This window comes from Centroberyx gerrardi, chromosome 9 (assembly GCF_048128805.1).
Source record: "Centroberyx gerrardi isolate f3 chromosome 9, fCenGer3.hap1.cur.20231027, whole genome shotgun sequence".
Classification (NCBI taxonomy): domain Eukaryota; kingdom Metazoa; phylum Chordata; class Actinopteri; order Beryciformes; family Berycidae; genus Centroberyx; species Centroberyx gerrardi.
The window spans coordinates 23,532,311-23,551,260 of NC_136005.1; the positions used below are offsets into that span (position 1 = coordinate 23,532,311).

Below are 18,950 nucleotides of genomic sequence, written 5' to 3' on the forward strand. Positions count from 1 at the left end.
ACACATGACATCAACCCAGCAGTGTCATAACCATAAGCTTAACCTGATGTATCATGGCATTCACAGTGCGTGTGGTTCCACATGAGGAGGTCCAGGCCTGTTAGTAAAGGGAAAAAACCTGATTGCCCATGAAATGCTTAGACTGAGTCAGTGTAGGCTGGGAGGGTGTTGTCATGTAGTGCCACAGGGTGTGTATGTGTGTTTGTGTGTGTGTGTGTGTGTGTGTGTGTGTGTGTGTGTGTGTGTGTGTGAGTGAGAGGAATGTGCCAGTCTTTAGTAACACAGACATCTGTCCTGCTTCATTACACTGATTAGACACTCTATCCATCCCACCCCAGGGACTCTGCTGCATCTAAGGAGCTTCTTAGTGAAATGATCTGGAATCAATTGGACTCATAATGAAGCCTTACTTTAGTTATTAAGATTACTGCTTTTGAAAAAAAGTGGCTTAAAATTAAAGATGATTTTAGAGTCAGCTGCAACAGAAGTCTTGGCAGGCAGAACTGAGCCAAAAGCTGAAACCAAGCGATTTATTATTTATTATAGCCTGGGTGCAGCCTTGTTCCGCTCTTGAGTTTGGAATTGATGGGACTGCGTGAACTATAGGACTATATGACTGTAGTAGGTTGTGCATTTAGTCTGCTCCAGACTGCTTAACACTCATGTTTGAGAAGAAAGAGTGCAAAGGGATTGTGTTGCTTTTACTGACAAACCCATGGAAACACATTTCTGAAATCATGTTTGTTTTTTTAGTAAGTTAATATGTTGACTTCGCATGGACAGTCAACTACATTTGTAGAGAAAAACCATTGACTGAAGATGCAAAGGTCCTCTTTGTGACAGGAAGCAGAGTTTATGGGACATGTGGTCTCAATTTTGAGAACCACGTACCACCATTTTGAGAACCAGGTATCACAATTGATTTGACAATGAAAGTAGCCTTTTACAAGCACCTTACATTATAGGTTCAGTGGTGTTGAGTTTAGATCATCTACCCAACCGTTCTGAAACTTTTGCATGTGATTGACTGTTTCTGTGCGAGGAGATTAGCCTACTGTTATATTGCTGCAGAGGTTGAGAGTGATAGAAAAGCCTGGGAAAGTCTACCTGAACCAGAGAACAGAGGCAGCTGGCCTTCAGGTCATTACGAGCAAACTGTGCGCTCGCGCTCAGCTTGCTGTGTCAAGCCAGACAGAGAAAGCCAACATAACTTCGGAAGTAAAGCGATTTGGCCTTCAAAATAAAAGCGTAAAAACGAGCATTATTGGGGTGTAGACAACAGAACGCCAAAATTTTATCAAAATGCTCATTGGTGGAATCATTACATTATTTTATGGTGCATGATATTTCCTGAGAAAGATGTCTATCTGGGCGACATGGTGACTCGGTGGAGGAAGGTCTATAGGCCTATTGTTCAAATCTCGGCCCTGGTCCTTTCTGTGTGGGTTTCCTTCCACAGTCCAAAGACAAAATTGCCCATATGAGTGTGAGTGTGAGTGATTATCTCCCAATCTGTGATGGACTGGCCACCTGTCCAGGGTGTTTCCCTGCCTTCCACCCAATGCATGCTGGGATAGCCTCCAGCCCCCAACTCCTTAATACAGATAAGAAGGAATGAATGAGTGAGCTATGATGTCTGGTGTTTTGTGACGGTCTTTCTGTGAGTATTTTGTGGGGTTCTTCGAGTATTTTTGGCAGATGCCATCTTATTTGCATAGCTATTTGTTATGAAAAGAACATTTTGGAAAGTATTTTATTTGTATTTGCTACAGATTCCTCCGTAAACATGTGCGTTATTTTCATTTAGGTGCTTTGTATTACTCAGCGAATGTTGCAATGTTTGTTCACAGGGGTTTTATTTTGAAAGTTATGACCGGAAGCCCCTGTTGTTATTCTGGCTGACTTGACAGTAGTAACTCAGCTCCCGTTCTGCGGTTGCTGGTCGCTGTCATCATGCAGGTGGAATCTGCGCAATGTAGCAGAGTGTGGGGATAAGCAACAAGACATCACATCACCCTGCTGGCCTACAGATCAGATGCAACACACTGGACACTGGAGCTTAGACTGTATTTTCCGCTGTGGAGGACAGCACTTTCAGACGCAGATCAAACGACACGTCACGGGGAATAAACTATATTTTTTTCTGTTTTCACTTGATGAGCGCATCAGTTTGTAATATGGGCTTCATCAGCGTGACACTTGTAAAATAAGAATCCAGCTAAAACAATAACCGAGCGTTTCTCCGGACACTGGAGGCAGATTTGTGGAATAAACAAACGTTGTAGGTGTGTGTTGTGAGGTGTGTTGATGCTGTCAAGTTGTTTTTCTCCCCTGGCGCAGTCCAACTCATCTGGAGTCGCATAGGATGCCATACATTTCTATAGGAAGTGACACTCGCAGCTTGACAGACAAGGATTTCCAAGACACGAGAAGGACGTAGTGTTTACCCCGCAGATCCCTGGAGCCGACACACAGCGGATGAGCACGATGGATGAAGGCACGGCCAGCGAGACGATCCCAGATCTGAAAGACATAGAGGTGAAAATCGGCCGGAAGACCCCCGAGGGTTTGCTCAGGTGGATGCGGGAAGAGGCGTCCTCTCTCCGGGGAGACGCCAAGCTGGCCACCGCGCACGACGCCGGCAAGGAGACCGGGAAGAAGAGTTTGGATGAGAAGATTAGGAAATTAAAACTCGAGATGGTAAGAGTGGTTCACTGCTGTGTGTGTGTGTGTGTGTGTGTGTGTGTGTGTGTGTGTGTGTGTGTGTGTGTGTGTGGCACGCGCATGTGAATGATGGCACCGACTGGCACCGATCAGGCATCCACTAACCCTAAAAAAAATCACTGCAATATCTACATACAGTATTATTCCTATGTAGGGACTTACAGAGTGTCCGTGGTAGGCTGCTCAATTGTGAGTTCACTATCTATAATATCCCTTTATATTCCTTTAGGGGCTGATAGTTGAATCCCTCAAAATTGTCGTATTGGGTTACTAGTTCTTGTAACGATATGGCAACCCGTTTTAATATTCAATCACACTTCACTGGTCACAGTTACAGTTTGACTTGTCAAAATTACATTTTCACGAGTCAAAATAAATAAAGACTGATAAGGTATCTGCAAAACAGGTTGACTAGTCACATTTTGACTAATTATAGGCCTAATGAATGATGGTGATATGAAGAATCATCATTTGGTCATTATTATTTCATTATAGATATCTTTGATTAGAATTACGACTAGGCCTATTAGTTGGGATTATGGCGAGTTAATATTAATCATAGATTTGTATTGGCTCGAGTGATTAAAATGTTAAAACGGCTTGCCATACTCACCCAGTCAATGATTCAAGCTGCGCCTCACCATGCCAACAGCGGCAGGTGGCTTTGGTTGCTAGGAAATGAGTTGACCACCACAGGGTCTATAGGTAGCCTATGTATATGCACTCATTCTCTATTCATTGCTTATTGGTTAAACTACAGTACCAGTACTCTAATAATACTCTACCCTGACGAAATCACTATAAGATTCCTATATTATTCCTATAAGGGCTTATAGTGTGTCTGTGGTAGGCTACTCAGTAAGTAGTCAGTAAGTAAGTGTTGTCCTTATCATATAGGCCTACTTAATGGGGTTTTTTCATCACCCATGGTATCACTATACCATGGGTATAGCAGCCTTCTGAAATGAATTTTAGGTTGGCCATAGTTTGTTTTGTAAGGGTATTAAATAATTATCACATGTAGAATAAAATGTAACAGAATAGATTTATTATTTTGTCCAGTCAATGCTGTTTTTTGTTGTCACTTTAGGCAAAGTGAAAACAAATTAATTCCCATTGGCCAGCAGTTGATTTGTGCCATAGACGTGTCTCTCTGTCTCTCTGTCTCCGTTGTTTACATGGACCCCCCTCTTGCAACAGTGGAGCTCTCTAGCAATAATGCACCGCTCCAGAGTTGTTTTTCCCTTCTGTGTTCACATATGTCATGCATTCCTGTGGTAGATGCAGGCGTGCACCCAGCCTGTGGTTGTGACAGAGAGCACATGCGGTGCCACAAGCCGCCTCTCAAACAAAGCTCTCTGTCTTCGGAGAGAGACGCTCTAAAACACATTTTCACTTTGGTTACATTCAAGCATCCAAAACACATTATCAGTTCTGTCGCATGTTAGAAACTAGAGACAGATTTCCCCCCAGGATTGTAGCACCACAAGCTGGGCTGCTGGCAATCCAACTGCTTGATTCTGGAGGTCCTTTAAATTACATTTTAAAATGCTGCCAATGCCAGATCAGTCTGCGTATTGAAACTTTATTGTATGGCTTAAGATCATGTCATTCACAACACTGCCCCCTTGGGCCAATCAGTAACACCTTCCGCCATGTTTAATCAAAATCAAACCGGTAGTGTAGTAGTTACGGCCATTCAGAGTTTGAAATTTTTACTTTTAATTATGGTGCCCCCATCAGGTCGATCAGTGTAATTTGTAAATGCCAGAACACAGTGCCAAAATGCATCATCCCTTGAAGTTACATCAAAATCAGAGCGGTGGTGTTAAAGATTTTGACCTTTAATTATAGTGGCCCCATTAAGCCAATCAGCATATTTTGTAAGGAGAACTGGATTAGTGTAGCAAGTTTCACGAATTTATTGTGTAGGAGTTAGGGCCTTTCAGAGTTTGAAGTTTTGACCTTTAATCATAGAGCCTCCATCAGGACAACCAGTGTAATCTTTTACAGTACAAAGATTCATCATCCCTCTAAGTATCATCAAAATCAGACCAGACACAACCCATTAATTCTGGTAACAATTACCAGAATGTCAAAATGTCAATGTCAAAGAGAAATTCATCAGTTGTTCTCAATTCCTGCTAGCTCACCTTTAGCAGGTATGAGGTTTCTGCAGGACACTGTTGGTATTGCCATCCTCTTCCCAGGTGGACAGTCGACCAAAGCCACCCAGTTTGGATCCACAAAGTATCCAGAGAGTTTCCATAAATCTGTCAGGAGGAAAGGAGCAGGCTGATTTGTTCACAGTCTTTCCCATTCATCAGGCCTGCTGCGATAGAGGGAGGATCTAGAGAGAAGCGATAGTGATAAAGCGGCACTTCTTAGCTGAAAAGGAGTGAAATTGCCAGCAGAGAGCTGGACTGCTCTTGTGTGTGTGTGTGTGTGTGTGTGTGTGTTTCATCTATGCGAGTGGTGTGGTGTAATGGGAGTGCAGAAGAGGACTTCTGAACATTGCACTCTCATCAGAATTCTGCTTAGTAAGATGTGCAGGAACACATGTGCAGAGTGCCTGCAGAGCGATAATAAATGGACAAGCACACACATGTATGCACACACACACACACACACTCAATCTGTGTCGGCGGTGTCCTTTGTGGCAGTTTTTTCACTTTTTCTTTCTCACACGGAGCACTTTCTCTCATGCCGATAACCTGATAAACGCGCACACACACACACACACACACACAATCACAATTATAGTAAGGTGTATTTTTGGCTTCCCTTCCTCACTGATTCACTGTCCTCTGATTGTGTTGTATGTGCGTGTGTGCTGTGTGTGTTTTTGTCTGAGTGTGTGTGTGTGAGTCTGCGTGTCTGTGCATATGCCCTTGGGTTCTTACTAGTGTGTGTGTGTCCCAGTCTTTGTATGTGTATATGTGTGTGTGACCTTACGCCTCCGACTGCAGCATCTGTCTACTGTGAGATCCAAAATGTATGTGTGTGTGGGCCATGTTGTCCCCTCATTACCACCAGTCATGAAATGTTGCTATAAATGTTGCTATATGAACTATTTACCATTTTACCTGGGCAGTGCTCCCCATGTTAGACTGGAACAAACGCACCACCCATTATTATTTGTCCTCTTTCAATCTGTGTGTACTGCAAAGATTGAATGACATTATATCAGGATGGCCTGCAACACTGTATTGATTTCTCTTTTAAGGCTTTTACCTGTCAAAGTATATTAACTTTCATTTAAAGCTGCACTAGAGACAGTTTTTTGTGTAAAAATACACCCATCTTGTCAGTCTAAATCACAAAATGGGGCTATTGAAAGCCTGTAGATTCGCCCTATTTTCCCAAATGAAATTCTGGTGTCAGGTGTGGACACTTCTCCTCCCACAGTGACATACTGAAACTTGAGAGAAAAATCTAAACTGTCTCCTACACAGCAGTGAGCAGCGCTTTGTCCAGAGAAAGCTTGACTCACCAACATAAGATCTTTTCCCTCTCTCATCCCTTTGCTATAATGCATCACAGACCGGTAAACATGAGTCACATAATTCCTGGGTATTGAAGTTGAAATTTTTCAGTTACTTGTCGCTGCCATTTGGAGCTGCCAGCATGCAGAATTGCCTAGTGCAGCTGTAGTCAGGTAGGCCAATAAAGAATAAATGACTATTTAAAACGACGGCAGGGCAAGAAACTTATTTTATTCCCACAGACTGTTTGAATCCCGGCATCAGTGAGTTATTTTGAGCCGTCATCATCTCATCATCATCTTTGCTCTTCTGTGTCCAAGAGATAGAAAGGAGGAGATCAAGAGAGATGAATGACACAATTAGAGAGAGTACTTCAGTAATGGAACGGCTTTTGGTGTGATCTTCTTAGCTGTCTGACATCTGGCTAGTCTGTCCACTAACGTATAGGCTGTATACACACACACACACACACACACGTTCTCTTTCTCATCCCCCATTTCTCTTTCTCAAGTGTATGGCTTGTGGCTTGGCTGGTACAGAACATTACATAACATTACAAGCTGAAGACAGATAACCTTTTTTTATTAATAGTCTTAGTGTTACTGTTCATCTCTGTGGGAGCAGGTTTAGTGCAGAAGTCTCCAGCAATCTAATGGAAGGCATGTTCTGCACTGCTCTAAACAGATTTACTGGATACAGAAAGCAACACTGGCAGTCAGCCAGACACACACACACACACACACATCGAGAGCCTTTTGTATACTCGCTGTTTCATGTATTTTGTACATGATCACCACCTGTATCTTACCTTTTCAGAGGGAGACATACAGGCTGAATGCTGTGTGATTGCCCACTGTATGAGTCATTCCTCTCTCTTTCTCTCCATGTCTCCCTCTCTGTGTCTGTATCCTTCCGCTGTCACTCTCTATCTCTCTCTGTCTCTCTCGTTCACCTCTGCACAGATGGAAGTCAGTGTTCAGGCAGTTGGAACTGCAAAGGAGAGCTGTAGGGAATGAGATGTCATTCTCTTTTCTGTCACGCTCCTCTCTCTCGCTCTGCCTGGCTATCGGTTTAGTGCGAGCTACTGTAGGATTTTCTCTAATTAAACCGTTGTCAAGTTCACTGAGGCAAAGATCGTTAATGCAACATTCTAATAGCACCTGTGTTCTTCTGTCATGTTTTGTCACAGTATTTAATTTCCCCCCATCTGGTTTTTGATGCATAACCTACCAGTCAACCTGAGGGGATTTCTCAGATTTCATGGGGAGTGGAGTGTTACAATTCCCTAACTGCATTAAAAAAAAGCACAAAGCAAATTATTGTAGCCACAGTTTACAACAGTAACAATTTAACAGTCCCATCTCTTCAAACACTAGAATTTGTAGTCACACCTACATTTTCATGGAAGATGAAGATCTTCCATGAAAGATGGACAGAAGGAGAGAGAGAAGGCCAAGATTGACAGATGGGACCAGAAGAAGAGCGGTGGGGAGCCGTTTTAATATGAATTTTTACCATAATATCATATTGTGAAAATCTTGTGCCCATTTGGGTTGACATTTTACCTGGTCACCTCCTGCATGTTGTCATCCATCAAATGCTTACTGTTTACTAGCCTTGCAGATAAGGAGAGACGATTTTGAGAGAGATATAAAGACGATGTAGAGAGATAAATGGAGACAGAACAATGGCCAATCCAACACAGAAATAGAAAACAGAAAATGTGACAAAGTCGGAGAACAAGAAGGACGAGTGAGTGTCTTATTGTACCTGGCATTCTGAGCCGAATGCAGACAGACGGAGCGGTCGGAGGCGTATGGGGAGATGGGGCAACCTTCTGCTGTCCAACGGTGACTGGAGGGACTCTGCAAGGACACCGCATGTCTGCAGAGGGCATGAGATGGATGGGGAAGGTGAAATGATAGACAGTGACACCGGGGGACATGAGAGAGAGAGAGAGAGAGAGAGAGAGACAGGTGTATATTTTGCTTGTGTATGTGAACAGCAGCACTATGTGTGTTGTGTACTATCCCTGCTGGCAGTGATGCAGCAGTCTGGTCACAGAGCCTGTTAGCTGTGTGACATTGTGAAAGTGTTTTCCCTCCATGCGAGAGTCTGTCTCTGCGTCACGGGTCAGGCTTCAGCTATAAACACATGCTATCACGACGTATCACAACACGCTCTGGGTTTACATGGTTTGTGTGTATTTATCTTTCTCTCTGCGCCTGCTGCCTGTCTTTTTATGGCCCGCCACCATGGTACATGGTGCGGGACATGCTGTTGTCATGGTGACGTCTGTGTGTCTGTGTGTAGACTCCATTCTTGTGGACACAGTAACTCAAGAACAGTATCTGATAGTTCTGATCAGATTTTGGAGCACCTTGCTGCATAAATTTGCATATTAATGAGGTAAAACGGATTTTCTTGAAACTGCTATAACTCCTTAATGCTGTAAGATACAGACTTCATATTAATACCACACATGTATTATGTGAAGACAAGTATATTGATATAGAAATATGCGTTAATTAATGCATAATTAGTGCTTCTTGTTCTATCTGTGTTTGTGTGTGTATACCTAGTGCCTGGCTGCGTATTATGTGCTCATGTTTATCTTAATCATGTGTGACAAGAGGAAATTTTGGCAGTGCAATGCGTATGACTAGGGGCCCGTGCAAAATACCCAAAGTGTTGAATTCAGCATAGTGCAATGTGACATCAAGCGTGAAAGTCATATTTTCTCCCAAGAGGTGATCATCTCTCCTTTAACCCTGCGTTCTTCCCTGGCACTTCACATAAAGCCTGATGAATATTCCTAACACGGAATATATTTTTCATGATTTTGTCTTTTAATGTTGGAGGCCAAATACTAGAATGTGACATGCATGGAAGCACAGCATCCGAATGAGTCTGTGTGTGTGTGTGTGTTGCGCACACACACAAACAAACACAAAAGCACAGACACACACACATACTTCTCTCCTGTCCTTGCAAGAAGTAAACTCAGCAAAATAAATGAAATGAGAGAGCCAAGCCAGACTTCAAGTTAAAAATAAAATGTTGCTTTAATTAAATGTGTGGGGAAAGGGTAAGGGGGATAAGTGACAGTAAGATTCTTTGTCGTCAGGATATCTTTCAGGTAAACGGCGTCTCTGTCTGGAGGAGAAGGGGTGAAACTGGGTAACTCATGTTCCAAGCTGTGATCCAGTACACTCAGTGCCAGTCAAGCCACAAGTTCCTCTGTCAGGAAATCCACAATTCCACAGACAAAATCTAGTGTCCAAGGTAAACTACAATCCGACAGTTGTCCAAGGTAAACTTAAGTCCAACAGAAAATCCACAAACCGAATACGACTTTCCAACAATCAGTAATCATCGCTCCTGCTTTATGGCGTGAAGCTGCTGAAGGCAGTTCTGACCTGCTGGGAGTCCTGGCCCGCTCTGAGTCTCCTCTGGGTCCTTCTGCCTTAAAAAGGAGGCAGAAGTAGGTCAATGGAAATTAGGGAATGTAACACACCTATGGTTGCATTCCCACATGCTGCGTAGACCATTCAGGTGCTGCCATCAGTTTTCTTCCCCTGTTGCCTGTGCTGGAAGACTTGGTGCTATTCACAATGCTGAAGGTGTTTCCTCAGATCAGTCGTATAGTATCGGGTTGCTGGAGTACCGCAATACACACACACACACACACACAAATGTCTATCTTAACAAGGCAGTTATTTTCATATTCAGTCTTTAAATCTTTTTCTTTAAACAAGTAAAAAATCTGCTGATGGTGTGAGATAATTCCACTTGTTTCCAATGTTTCACTTGTTTCAGGGATTTTCTAAAAACAAGTGTCATTATCTTAAAATAAGTCAGAATAAGGCAGATCACTCCACTATTATCAAGAAAATGTCATTTGATTCAATACATTCTTGAACCAAGGTGATTCGTATCAGAAACAAGTGAAATTATCTCAGTCCATCGGAAGATTTTTTCATGTGTTCAGAAAAATGAGATTCTAAGACTCAATACTGCTGTATATTAAATGACTCCTGTTAAGATGGATATTGTTTTGCAGTGCACACACACTCACACACACACACACACACACACACACACACACACACACACACACATGCACGCACATACATATGTACACACATGTGCAGCTATAGACTAGTATTGTAGTGTGAGTGTGCTATTATGCACCGGATGTAAAAAGCAGGAAAATGAGCTTTCCAGAATCCTATGGATTAGCCAGGAGGTGCTTGGCCTTATGCCTGAGTAGGAAAACTGAAATCTGTTTGGCTGTATATTGTTGGCACAAAACTGGGAAAAGATGATTAATGGTGTTTCAGTCCTCAAGGCCTTATAGGCCTGGACTCCCATCCCCCACTTCCACCCTTCACTGCTGTTGCATGGAAACCTTGTGGCCCCAGTTTGGCCTTTTTGACTTGACATGGTCCTCTCTATAATAAGTATGTTTTACCCATTGTATAATTAAAGGATGTTGTCATTCTGGAAATAATCTTGTTTTTAATTTAGAAGGGCTGACATTATGGAGATAAAAGAATTCCCTCTAGTAACAGCAGTATAATGCACAGTGCAGGACGTGGTTGGCATGCATGCAAACTGGATGGATTACACTGTTGGCACAAAGATGGGCATGGAGGCATTTGCACATGCACACAAGTAGATATGAAATACATTTACATAATTATACATTTACATATTTCTATCAAGGAACACAATGGAATATCGTCCCTGAACTTTACTGTGTTGATTTGTAGATGGATGTACACCGTGGGTTATTGCTGATAATAAGGCCACAGGCATGTTAGCGAGCCCAGGGTCAGGATGTGTACTGGTGAGATAAATCTACACCATGTGTTTTCCCCCAGTAATATTTTTTTGAAATTATTGGTGCGGCTAATTTTGGTTTTGGTTCCCGTTCTGCCCCTTTTTTTTTGTATCCAGTTTTATTCTATTGTAGGTTGCAGCACTAAAACTATTCTTACTTGGATACTGTATTGTGATTAATTCCAAACATTCACCCTATACTTGGTTGTATTTTGGGTAGGAAATAAGCCTAAATTATATATTTCTTTCAAATATATGTTGACTCTCAGTGGTGGAAATGAGTATAGGGAAGGCACTGGTGTACAGCATGTGAAATATTACAAGCCAAACTAAATATTGCTTGCACAGACTTTTAGGATGAATCCATGAAGATCCATGTGTTTCATGAGTAAAATGCATCCTCTCCACTAAGAAGACTGAGTAGAGTAGAAAACTACAATGGATCTGGTGGATCTATAACCTCTGACAGGCCCAGATCAGCAGCAGTGCACACAGACTAGTGGAGCACGCAGCTTCGTCAGCATTGTGCCACCTCAGCGCTGACTGAGGCATGGAGCTACTTTTACTACCATCCTCATTAAGCACTCAGTGTCTGCCAGCCTAAACCTCAAACCTCAACCCTGAACCCCACCCCTAATGCCTACGCCCCAGGACGCCTGGCAATTTAGAGCCACACACACACACACACACACACACACACACACACACACAAACAAAGCTGTGCCTGTTGTTCTTCTGTCTGTCACTCCCTGCTTGCCTTAATCACATTTTTTGGTTTTTGTGTTTTTCAAGTACAGTAGAGGATGGTTAGGCAGATGGGAATATCCATCCATTTATACTCTAAAATAAGAAGTATGCCTTGTTTTCTCTGTCTTTCATCTCATGATGTTAGAGCTGTGTCTGCCAGTGTAACTCACTGTACCGTAGAGTACAGTGTGACTTTGGCATCAGCAGATCTCCTGCACCTCATTGACCAGGCGCCTCATGCCTTTCACCTCCTCTAAACAAGCTCTGCTGAGAAAGCCCCAACTTTCTGCCTCATCTCCTGTTCTGGGTGGCGTTCCTGCTTCCCAGGGTCTTGTTTTAGAACTGGACAGTGTACTTGGTGTGTGTGTGTGTGTGTGTGTGTGTGTGTGTGTGTGTGTGTGTGTGTGTGTGTGTGTGCCATTATAACCTTCTCAGCAGAAAATGCAAAGGAAGTTCATTTAAATGGTCCAGTGCCTTCAGACTGAATAGTGGTCTGTGAGTTAATGGAGATGGCTGATACTGCCATCAGCACTGATGAGAATTAGCAAATGGGACAAAGTCATTTTGGATAAAAGTCAAAACTGCCTCAGCTCAAAATGTTGTCTGTGTTTTATGCCCTTTAGAATAGAAACGAATAGGGAAGTATGTAAGAATAAATAAGAGGGCACAGTATTCAGACCGAGGATGCAATACGCTCTAATTCATCCTCAGATTCTGGCTTTTTCAAGCAGGGTGAGCCTGAGAGTGAGAAAGATAAAGAGGACACATTGGATGGGAGAGGAGAGGACCAGAGCTGACGTGCTAAAGCAGTCTCGCCCTGCTGCTGGCAGATGCTTTTAGCTTCTCTGGATGGTGACTGGTTCACACAAAGGCCAGCCGCCACCCACGCATAGAGATGATGTATAAGAAGTATTTGTTTTTTTTACGACCGGCAAGAATATGCCTAATATAATGCTCTCCAGAACATTTGTCTTCTCTGGTACATCCACAGTGTTTTCCTCGTAGATAATAAGAATATGAGGCTCCCTGTTTTGAGTCATACTGATGTATAACAGAGATGTATAGCAACTAAATCCACGATGATGCATCGCTCCTCTGGAGGCACAGTCTATGTGTAGACAGGCAACTACTAATGCTAACGTATGCAGCGACCAGGAGATAAGTAGCTCGGTGGGATGGGAGAATCAATATGTTCCTCTCCACTGTTTTATTGACATGACCTGGAGGGTCGTAAGGACCCCATCCAGGAAATAAGAGAGGTACACAAAGACTCCGAAAGGTCAGAGAGCAAACATCTTTGTGGCCTGAGGTCCGTGTGCTGCTACCCGCTATCCTTAAAATGCTATGTGTGCAGTTTGTGACCATTTTTACACTAATGTATCGCTATAAAAATGAGTCCATATGATTCGCTTTTTCTGTTCAAGTGGTCCAGTTTGGGAGTTCTCTGGCTGGATTCCCTGCAAATTTGGGGAATCAAGCATAAAAAAAATAGATATGCCAATAGAAAGGAGATTGCTGCCTATGTGACGAAGTGTATTGCCAATGGCCCTTGCCACACCTCATTTGATCGTTATTTACCTTCCACTGTACACGTTGCGGCAGGACCCAGATTGGCACTTTACAAAACAGATCATGAAGATCATTGAATTTTCGTGCGGCTTATCCAGTTGGCAGCTGGTGCCGTCCCTTGGGCCCAGGCCAGAAAACACAGCCAGGCCACTTTGTTTGACAGAGAAAGATAGAGAGATTGATTTGATTTGATTGATTGGGGGTTGCAGATAATACATGGGGGGCGCAGTGAGAGACAGACAGAGAATGTAAGAAAGTAAAGGAGAGATTATGTGAGACTGAGAGAGCAGAGGGTAGAGTAAGAGACTGAGAGAGAGAGCGAGAGAGAGACTGGTTATCTGCAGAGAGGGATGGATACCATCAGGCCAAGCTTTGAATGTCAGACCCATATATCACCTCCTGGCCCTGCTCTTCGCCGCAGACCTCTGCTAATGTATTCTGGGGAGGGATTTTCCATGACCGCAGTCGTCTTTTTCCCCCTCTTATTTGCCGTTTAGCTTTTTCAACCTCCCCCACACGCATCACGTTAGAAAGCAGCGGCGGCTGTTATTTTTCGATTAATCATTACTTTTATTTATTTCTGCCAGATGACTCATAAATAAACACAACTTTAAGTAGTTTGCACCATCCGCAGAGCGATTAGGAGTCAATTTAAAGTGTGAAAGTGTGCTTTTTTTTCTCCATTTTTTTCCAAATGTGTGGTATACTTTCCACGAAGCCAGTCTTCCATCTCTCAACTGCTTCTCCTACACTGTTAGTTTTGGTTATATTCCATTCTTGTTAACACATCTAAATGCCGTAATCTGCCATTTTTCTACTTCACCCTTCCAAAATGCCACTTCATATTTTCCCCTCATCTTTCACGCCCACTACTTCTGCTACTTCACACCTCCCTATCTTTTCCCTTTCCTATTACTTACCTTTTTTCTCTCTTTTTCTTCTCTCTTTCATTCCCTTACTTCTACTTGTACCTTAATCTTTTCCTCATTGCTTGCACTCTATACTCACCCCTTCAACTGCTTTTCTGTGATGCTATTTGCAGTGTTGGTAATACAATACATGTTTAATTACAGTATGATGATGTTTGCACTGATTGTAAGTCACTCTGGATGACTGCCTCAGCTAAATGCCTGAAATAAAATATAAATGTCTGTGGTGTCCTGGTGGCTCCCAAGGCTGAGATGCAGTTGAGTCTGGTTCTCGCATATAAACCGCTCTTTCCTGTTACTTTCAACTGCAAAATATCAAATCATAAATGCAATAAAAGTCATCTTAAAATTCCAAATGCATATCCACTCTCTCCTCTATCTAATTTCCCCATCTCTCCTTTTTTTTATTTCTCCGCAGGCCCACTTGCGCTCGGTGGACGTGAAGATCCTGCAGCAGCTGCTGGCCGTCCACGAGGGCATCGAGGCGGTGAAGTGGCTGCTGGAGGAGCGCAGCACGCTGACCAGCCGCTGCAGCAGCCTGACCAGCAGCCAGTACAGCCTGGGCGAGGGCCCCGACACGTCCTGGAGGGGCTCCTGGAGCAGCCTGCAGGACCCCAACGACAAGCTGGACAACATCTCCATCGGCAGCTACCTGGACACCCTGGCGGACGACATGGACGAGTACTGCCCCTCCAGCTCCGAGTCCGTCATCTGCTCCTCCACGCCGCTGGCCTCGGAGGCGGTGGGCAGAGGCCGGACAGGGGGAGGCACTGGGGCCGCGGTCCCAGCCGGAGCTGGAGCTGGAGCTGGAGCTGGAGCTGGAGCTGGGGCGAGATCTGGAACAATTGGTGCTGGGGCTGGACTCGAAATAGGGATTCGGGCCGCAGCTAATGGGACTGGGTCTGGAAGTGGCACGGAGGTGAAAGCTGGACTTGGGACTGGGGCGGCCAGTGCAGTCACTGGAAGCAGGGTTGCTGGGACTGGAACAGCAGCGTCTGGGAAGTCAGCGGCGCCTGGCAGCTCTCCCCAAGCCAAGTCTGAGGGCCCCAAGCAAGACGCTCCCATCTGGACTAAGGCCCAAGAGATGGGTAAGGGAAGCCCGGTTTCTAAGGGCAGCACCCATACACAAGCCATTAAGACTAATGGCGTCGTGGAGAAACCAACCAAGCAAACAGGCGCCCCCGACTCGCCCCAGCGCTGCCTGAATGAGAAGCTGGGCATGAGCCAGAGCCCCAAACTCAAACCCTACAAGAACGGAAAGATCGACCTGGAGACTTGCAAAATGAACGGCAAAATGCACCTGGAGTACGACGCGCACTGGCGGTGGGTGCAGTCGCAAGAGGATGTGACGTTTTTGTAGGAAGGATAATTACCGACTGAAGCCGCTATTGACCACTCCCTCTGTCATGTCAAAGACCAGATAGCTGAGAGGTTTAAGACAGAACCGGACTGCTGTTGTGAAATGCACATAGTAAGGTTTGCCATTGTGAAAGACACTGGGTTCGGATGAGCAAGAGAGAATATAACATTTTTGTTTGGTTGTTCCCTCCTGTGACTGCACTAACTTTCTACAAAACATTGATGTCAGTATTAAGGTGGATGCACATTACAGGATTTGGACCAGATTTAGACAAACTGGGCTGCCTCACACAAACTTAGGAAAATCTATTTTAAAATCCTGTGTCATAGTTTTTCTCAGGGTCTTTCTTGGCATTCCCTGATTGTTTTTTTTTTTGGTTTTATTTTTTTGTCTAGGACAGAATCTTTGTGCTAAATTAGTTGAAGGAATCAACGCTCAGAGATAAAGCACAGTGCGAAGATCTGTTTCTACAAGATGCCAGAGAGCTGAAACAATGTTTTCGGATTTTTTGACAATATAAATTGGAAAATTTGAATTATGATTTGACCTTTTCCTATCCATCCAGAATCAATTAATAGAACCTATTGTATGTAGTTTATGACCAAAGTTTTTCTCTATTAGCCTCACTGATGAGTCACAAATGAAACCGATTGTATAAATCCCTATTCATTGACAATATAACCGAACAATTACTGTGGGTATAGAGAGTATTACTCGATCAAGTGTTAGGAAAAAAAAAAGTGCAATACAAATATTAAACACCAGAGTATTATGATAAAATCTGTGAGCTACCGTGTCCTCAGTGTTTCTCCCCCAAGTTTTTAGAGTCACCTAAACAACAGTAGATGATAATGATGTTGTAGACAAAGCACTGAGGTTAGTCAAAGCAAGTTTCCCTCATTGAGAATTTACCCACTGTATGCATTTGTGTCTTTGTGGAGCTAATACCTACAGTGCTTAACCCACCAATTGCAATATTGTATATTCAGTGAATCGCAATACAGCTGCTCTGTGCATCAGGTACTAGTTGTGAATGGTTGTAGGCAAAACCTGAATATGGCTGAGTATTATTGTTGTTTTCTGACGATTATGGTAACCTGTGTTAGTTTCAGTTTGAACGCAGATGTTGTGCCTGATTGGTGTAAACCTAAACTGCATATGCCTGTACTTTCCCTCCCAAGATGACTGCACTGTTGTTATGATAATCTCGGTTTTCTGACTGAATTATTTGATCTTTTTTTTGCCTCCTCCTGGCCTCTGCTTGCGCGTATAAATGGATAGACCCACAGTCGCCATGTGAGTGTTGAGTGGTAAATGTGTTATTTTGGCCGGGTGGATATTGCATGCCCTGTGCTGAGAGCTTTATCGGTTGAATCGTGAGAGAGATGTGTGGAAGACCTAATACAATCAGAGAAGAAAAGCAATATTCCTGGAAGCCTTTGTTCTGGCTTATATAAACAGCCTCTTCTCACACGGAACAGCAAATGAAAGCTAATAATATCATCTGCTCTTCAGGAGTTGCCAAGACTACTGACAGGGAGAGGGTGCGTGAGGATGTGTGTGTGTGAATGAGAGAGAGAGAGAGAGAGAGAGAGTGTGAGACAGAGAGAGAGACAGACTGCCTGCCTGTGCACAGCTGCTCTGTCCGATTTGGATGAGGATAGACGGGTCCCAAAGGTTTTCAAGTGTTTCCAGCTCATTCATCGTGGCGTTGCTACACCTCCTACCAACTTGCCGTTAGTCATGTTTATGCAGCGTGAATAGTGCAATGCATTTGATAAACAGAGGAGAGCTTGTTACATAATCAGCACATAGTGTATACGCTACAATATGCCGTGTCAGAAAAAAAAACGAAAAAACAGAAGGGACATATTTCATTTCAACTGGGATCTTTTCCCCCCCTTGAGTCGGAGCTCCTCGTTAAATTTTTTGGCTTACATTCCCTCCTACGTTTTACAACCTTTTGAAAAAGCTGACATTTAAAGTTATTTTCTTCCTAAGTGCTCTCTGTGTGATATCGCAGTATAGTTCAGCGTCTGTGCCACTCAGCGCTGAAATCATCACAGTGCTCTTTATGTACTAAAAGCCATTGGCCTGTTTTTTCCATTCAAGCATTTCAAGCATTTTAACAGAAAGATATCAGTCAGTAATGGGGAGAATGACTTTGTTCTGAATGGAGCACCCACTTTTGAATAGCCCAATGTTTGTTGATCTGATTTGGCTATTTCACTCCTGGACCAATGGTAGATCAAATCGCTTGCTGCTAGATCTCACTGTAAAGACGTTCTGTCTTTCTAAGCAACTACATTAAGGTGCATTGGGAATCCCAGCACCTCCCTTTGTTCCTCCACATCTAATCTGCACTGTGAGCCGCTGCGATGTCGATCCTCTCCTCCTCCTGCCCTTCTTTTCATCCTGCTTTTCCACCACCACGCTGGCTTGATGGAAACGTACAGTCCGTGCCAACACACACATCATGCAAACACAATGCCCGCTCGCTGGAGACAGCACCATAAAGCCCGCACCGCAGAAACAGTGACTGTAGGTTAGTCCTGGAGACAGGCGGGGAAAACTGTGCTAAAAGTGGACTTTGAACTCAAGGGCATTTTTCAAATCCACCCCCTCTTTCGCTCTTTCTCTCTCTCTCTCTCTCTCTCTCTCTCTCTCTCTCTGTGTGAATACAACCAGGAGAGCATCCATCCATCGCTGGATGAGTGTTCCAGGCCATGAGTATAGACATGAAGTCATTTGAAACCTCCTTCCCCTTTTTAACATATGTGTTGGCTGTAAAACAAGATTGCATGCCAAAGAGACTGTCTGCTCCACTAGTTTGTGGTTTTCTTTCCAAGCTAGCTTAGCCATATGGGGGAAAAAAACTACATTTTAGTGCAGGGAACGAAGCTGTGAAACACATTAGATCAAGCTATATTATCTGCAGATATAAGCCAAGATGTTGTCATGCATTTTCACTGGGCGAATCCATGTCTTCATAGAGTGAGCCTGCAATGGGAATATGAACATTGTTTTTAACCACTCCTTAGCAGAGAATCAGTGCCTCAGTTGCCAATTTATGTGCCAGCATTGCTCGCGGCCTGATTGTGTTTGAAAGACCGATAGTAATTGCTGTGTGCATGATCAAGGATGGGAAGTGTTACTAGCTGGCAAGCCTGTGGGAAATGCTTTTCAGTCCAGGCTCGTCACTTTCCAGAATTTGCGTTGGGGCTTGCAGGAGGTATGGAGGTGCCAGTCAACCAAACCCGGTAGGTTAGCTCCTCAAATCCTTAATATTCC

General features: G+C 43.7%; 1 protein-coding gene across 1 annotated transcript; it reads left to right on the plus strand.

The window, feature by feature from the left end:
• The first annotated feature begins 2,487 nt into the window (after positions 1–2,487).
• Positions 2,488–15,659, plus strand: lurap1 (leucine rich adaptor protein 1). The gene is made up of 3 exons (XM_071905303.2): positions 2,488–2,700; positions 14,718–15,080; positions 15,303–15,659. Exons 1-3 carry the CDS (start codon positions 2,488–2,490, stop codon positions 15,657–15,659), a joined length of 933 nt encoding a protein of 310 aa, XP_071761404.2.
• The last annotated feature ends 3,291 nt before the right edge of the window (positions 15,660–18,950 follow it).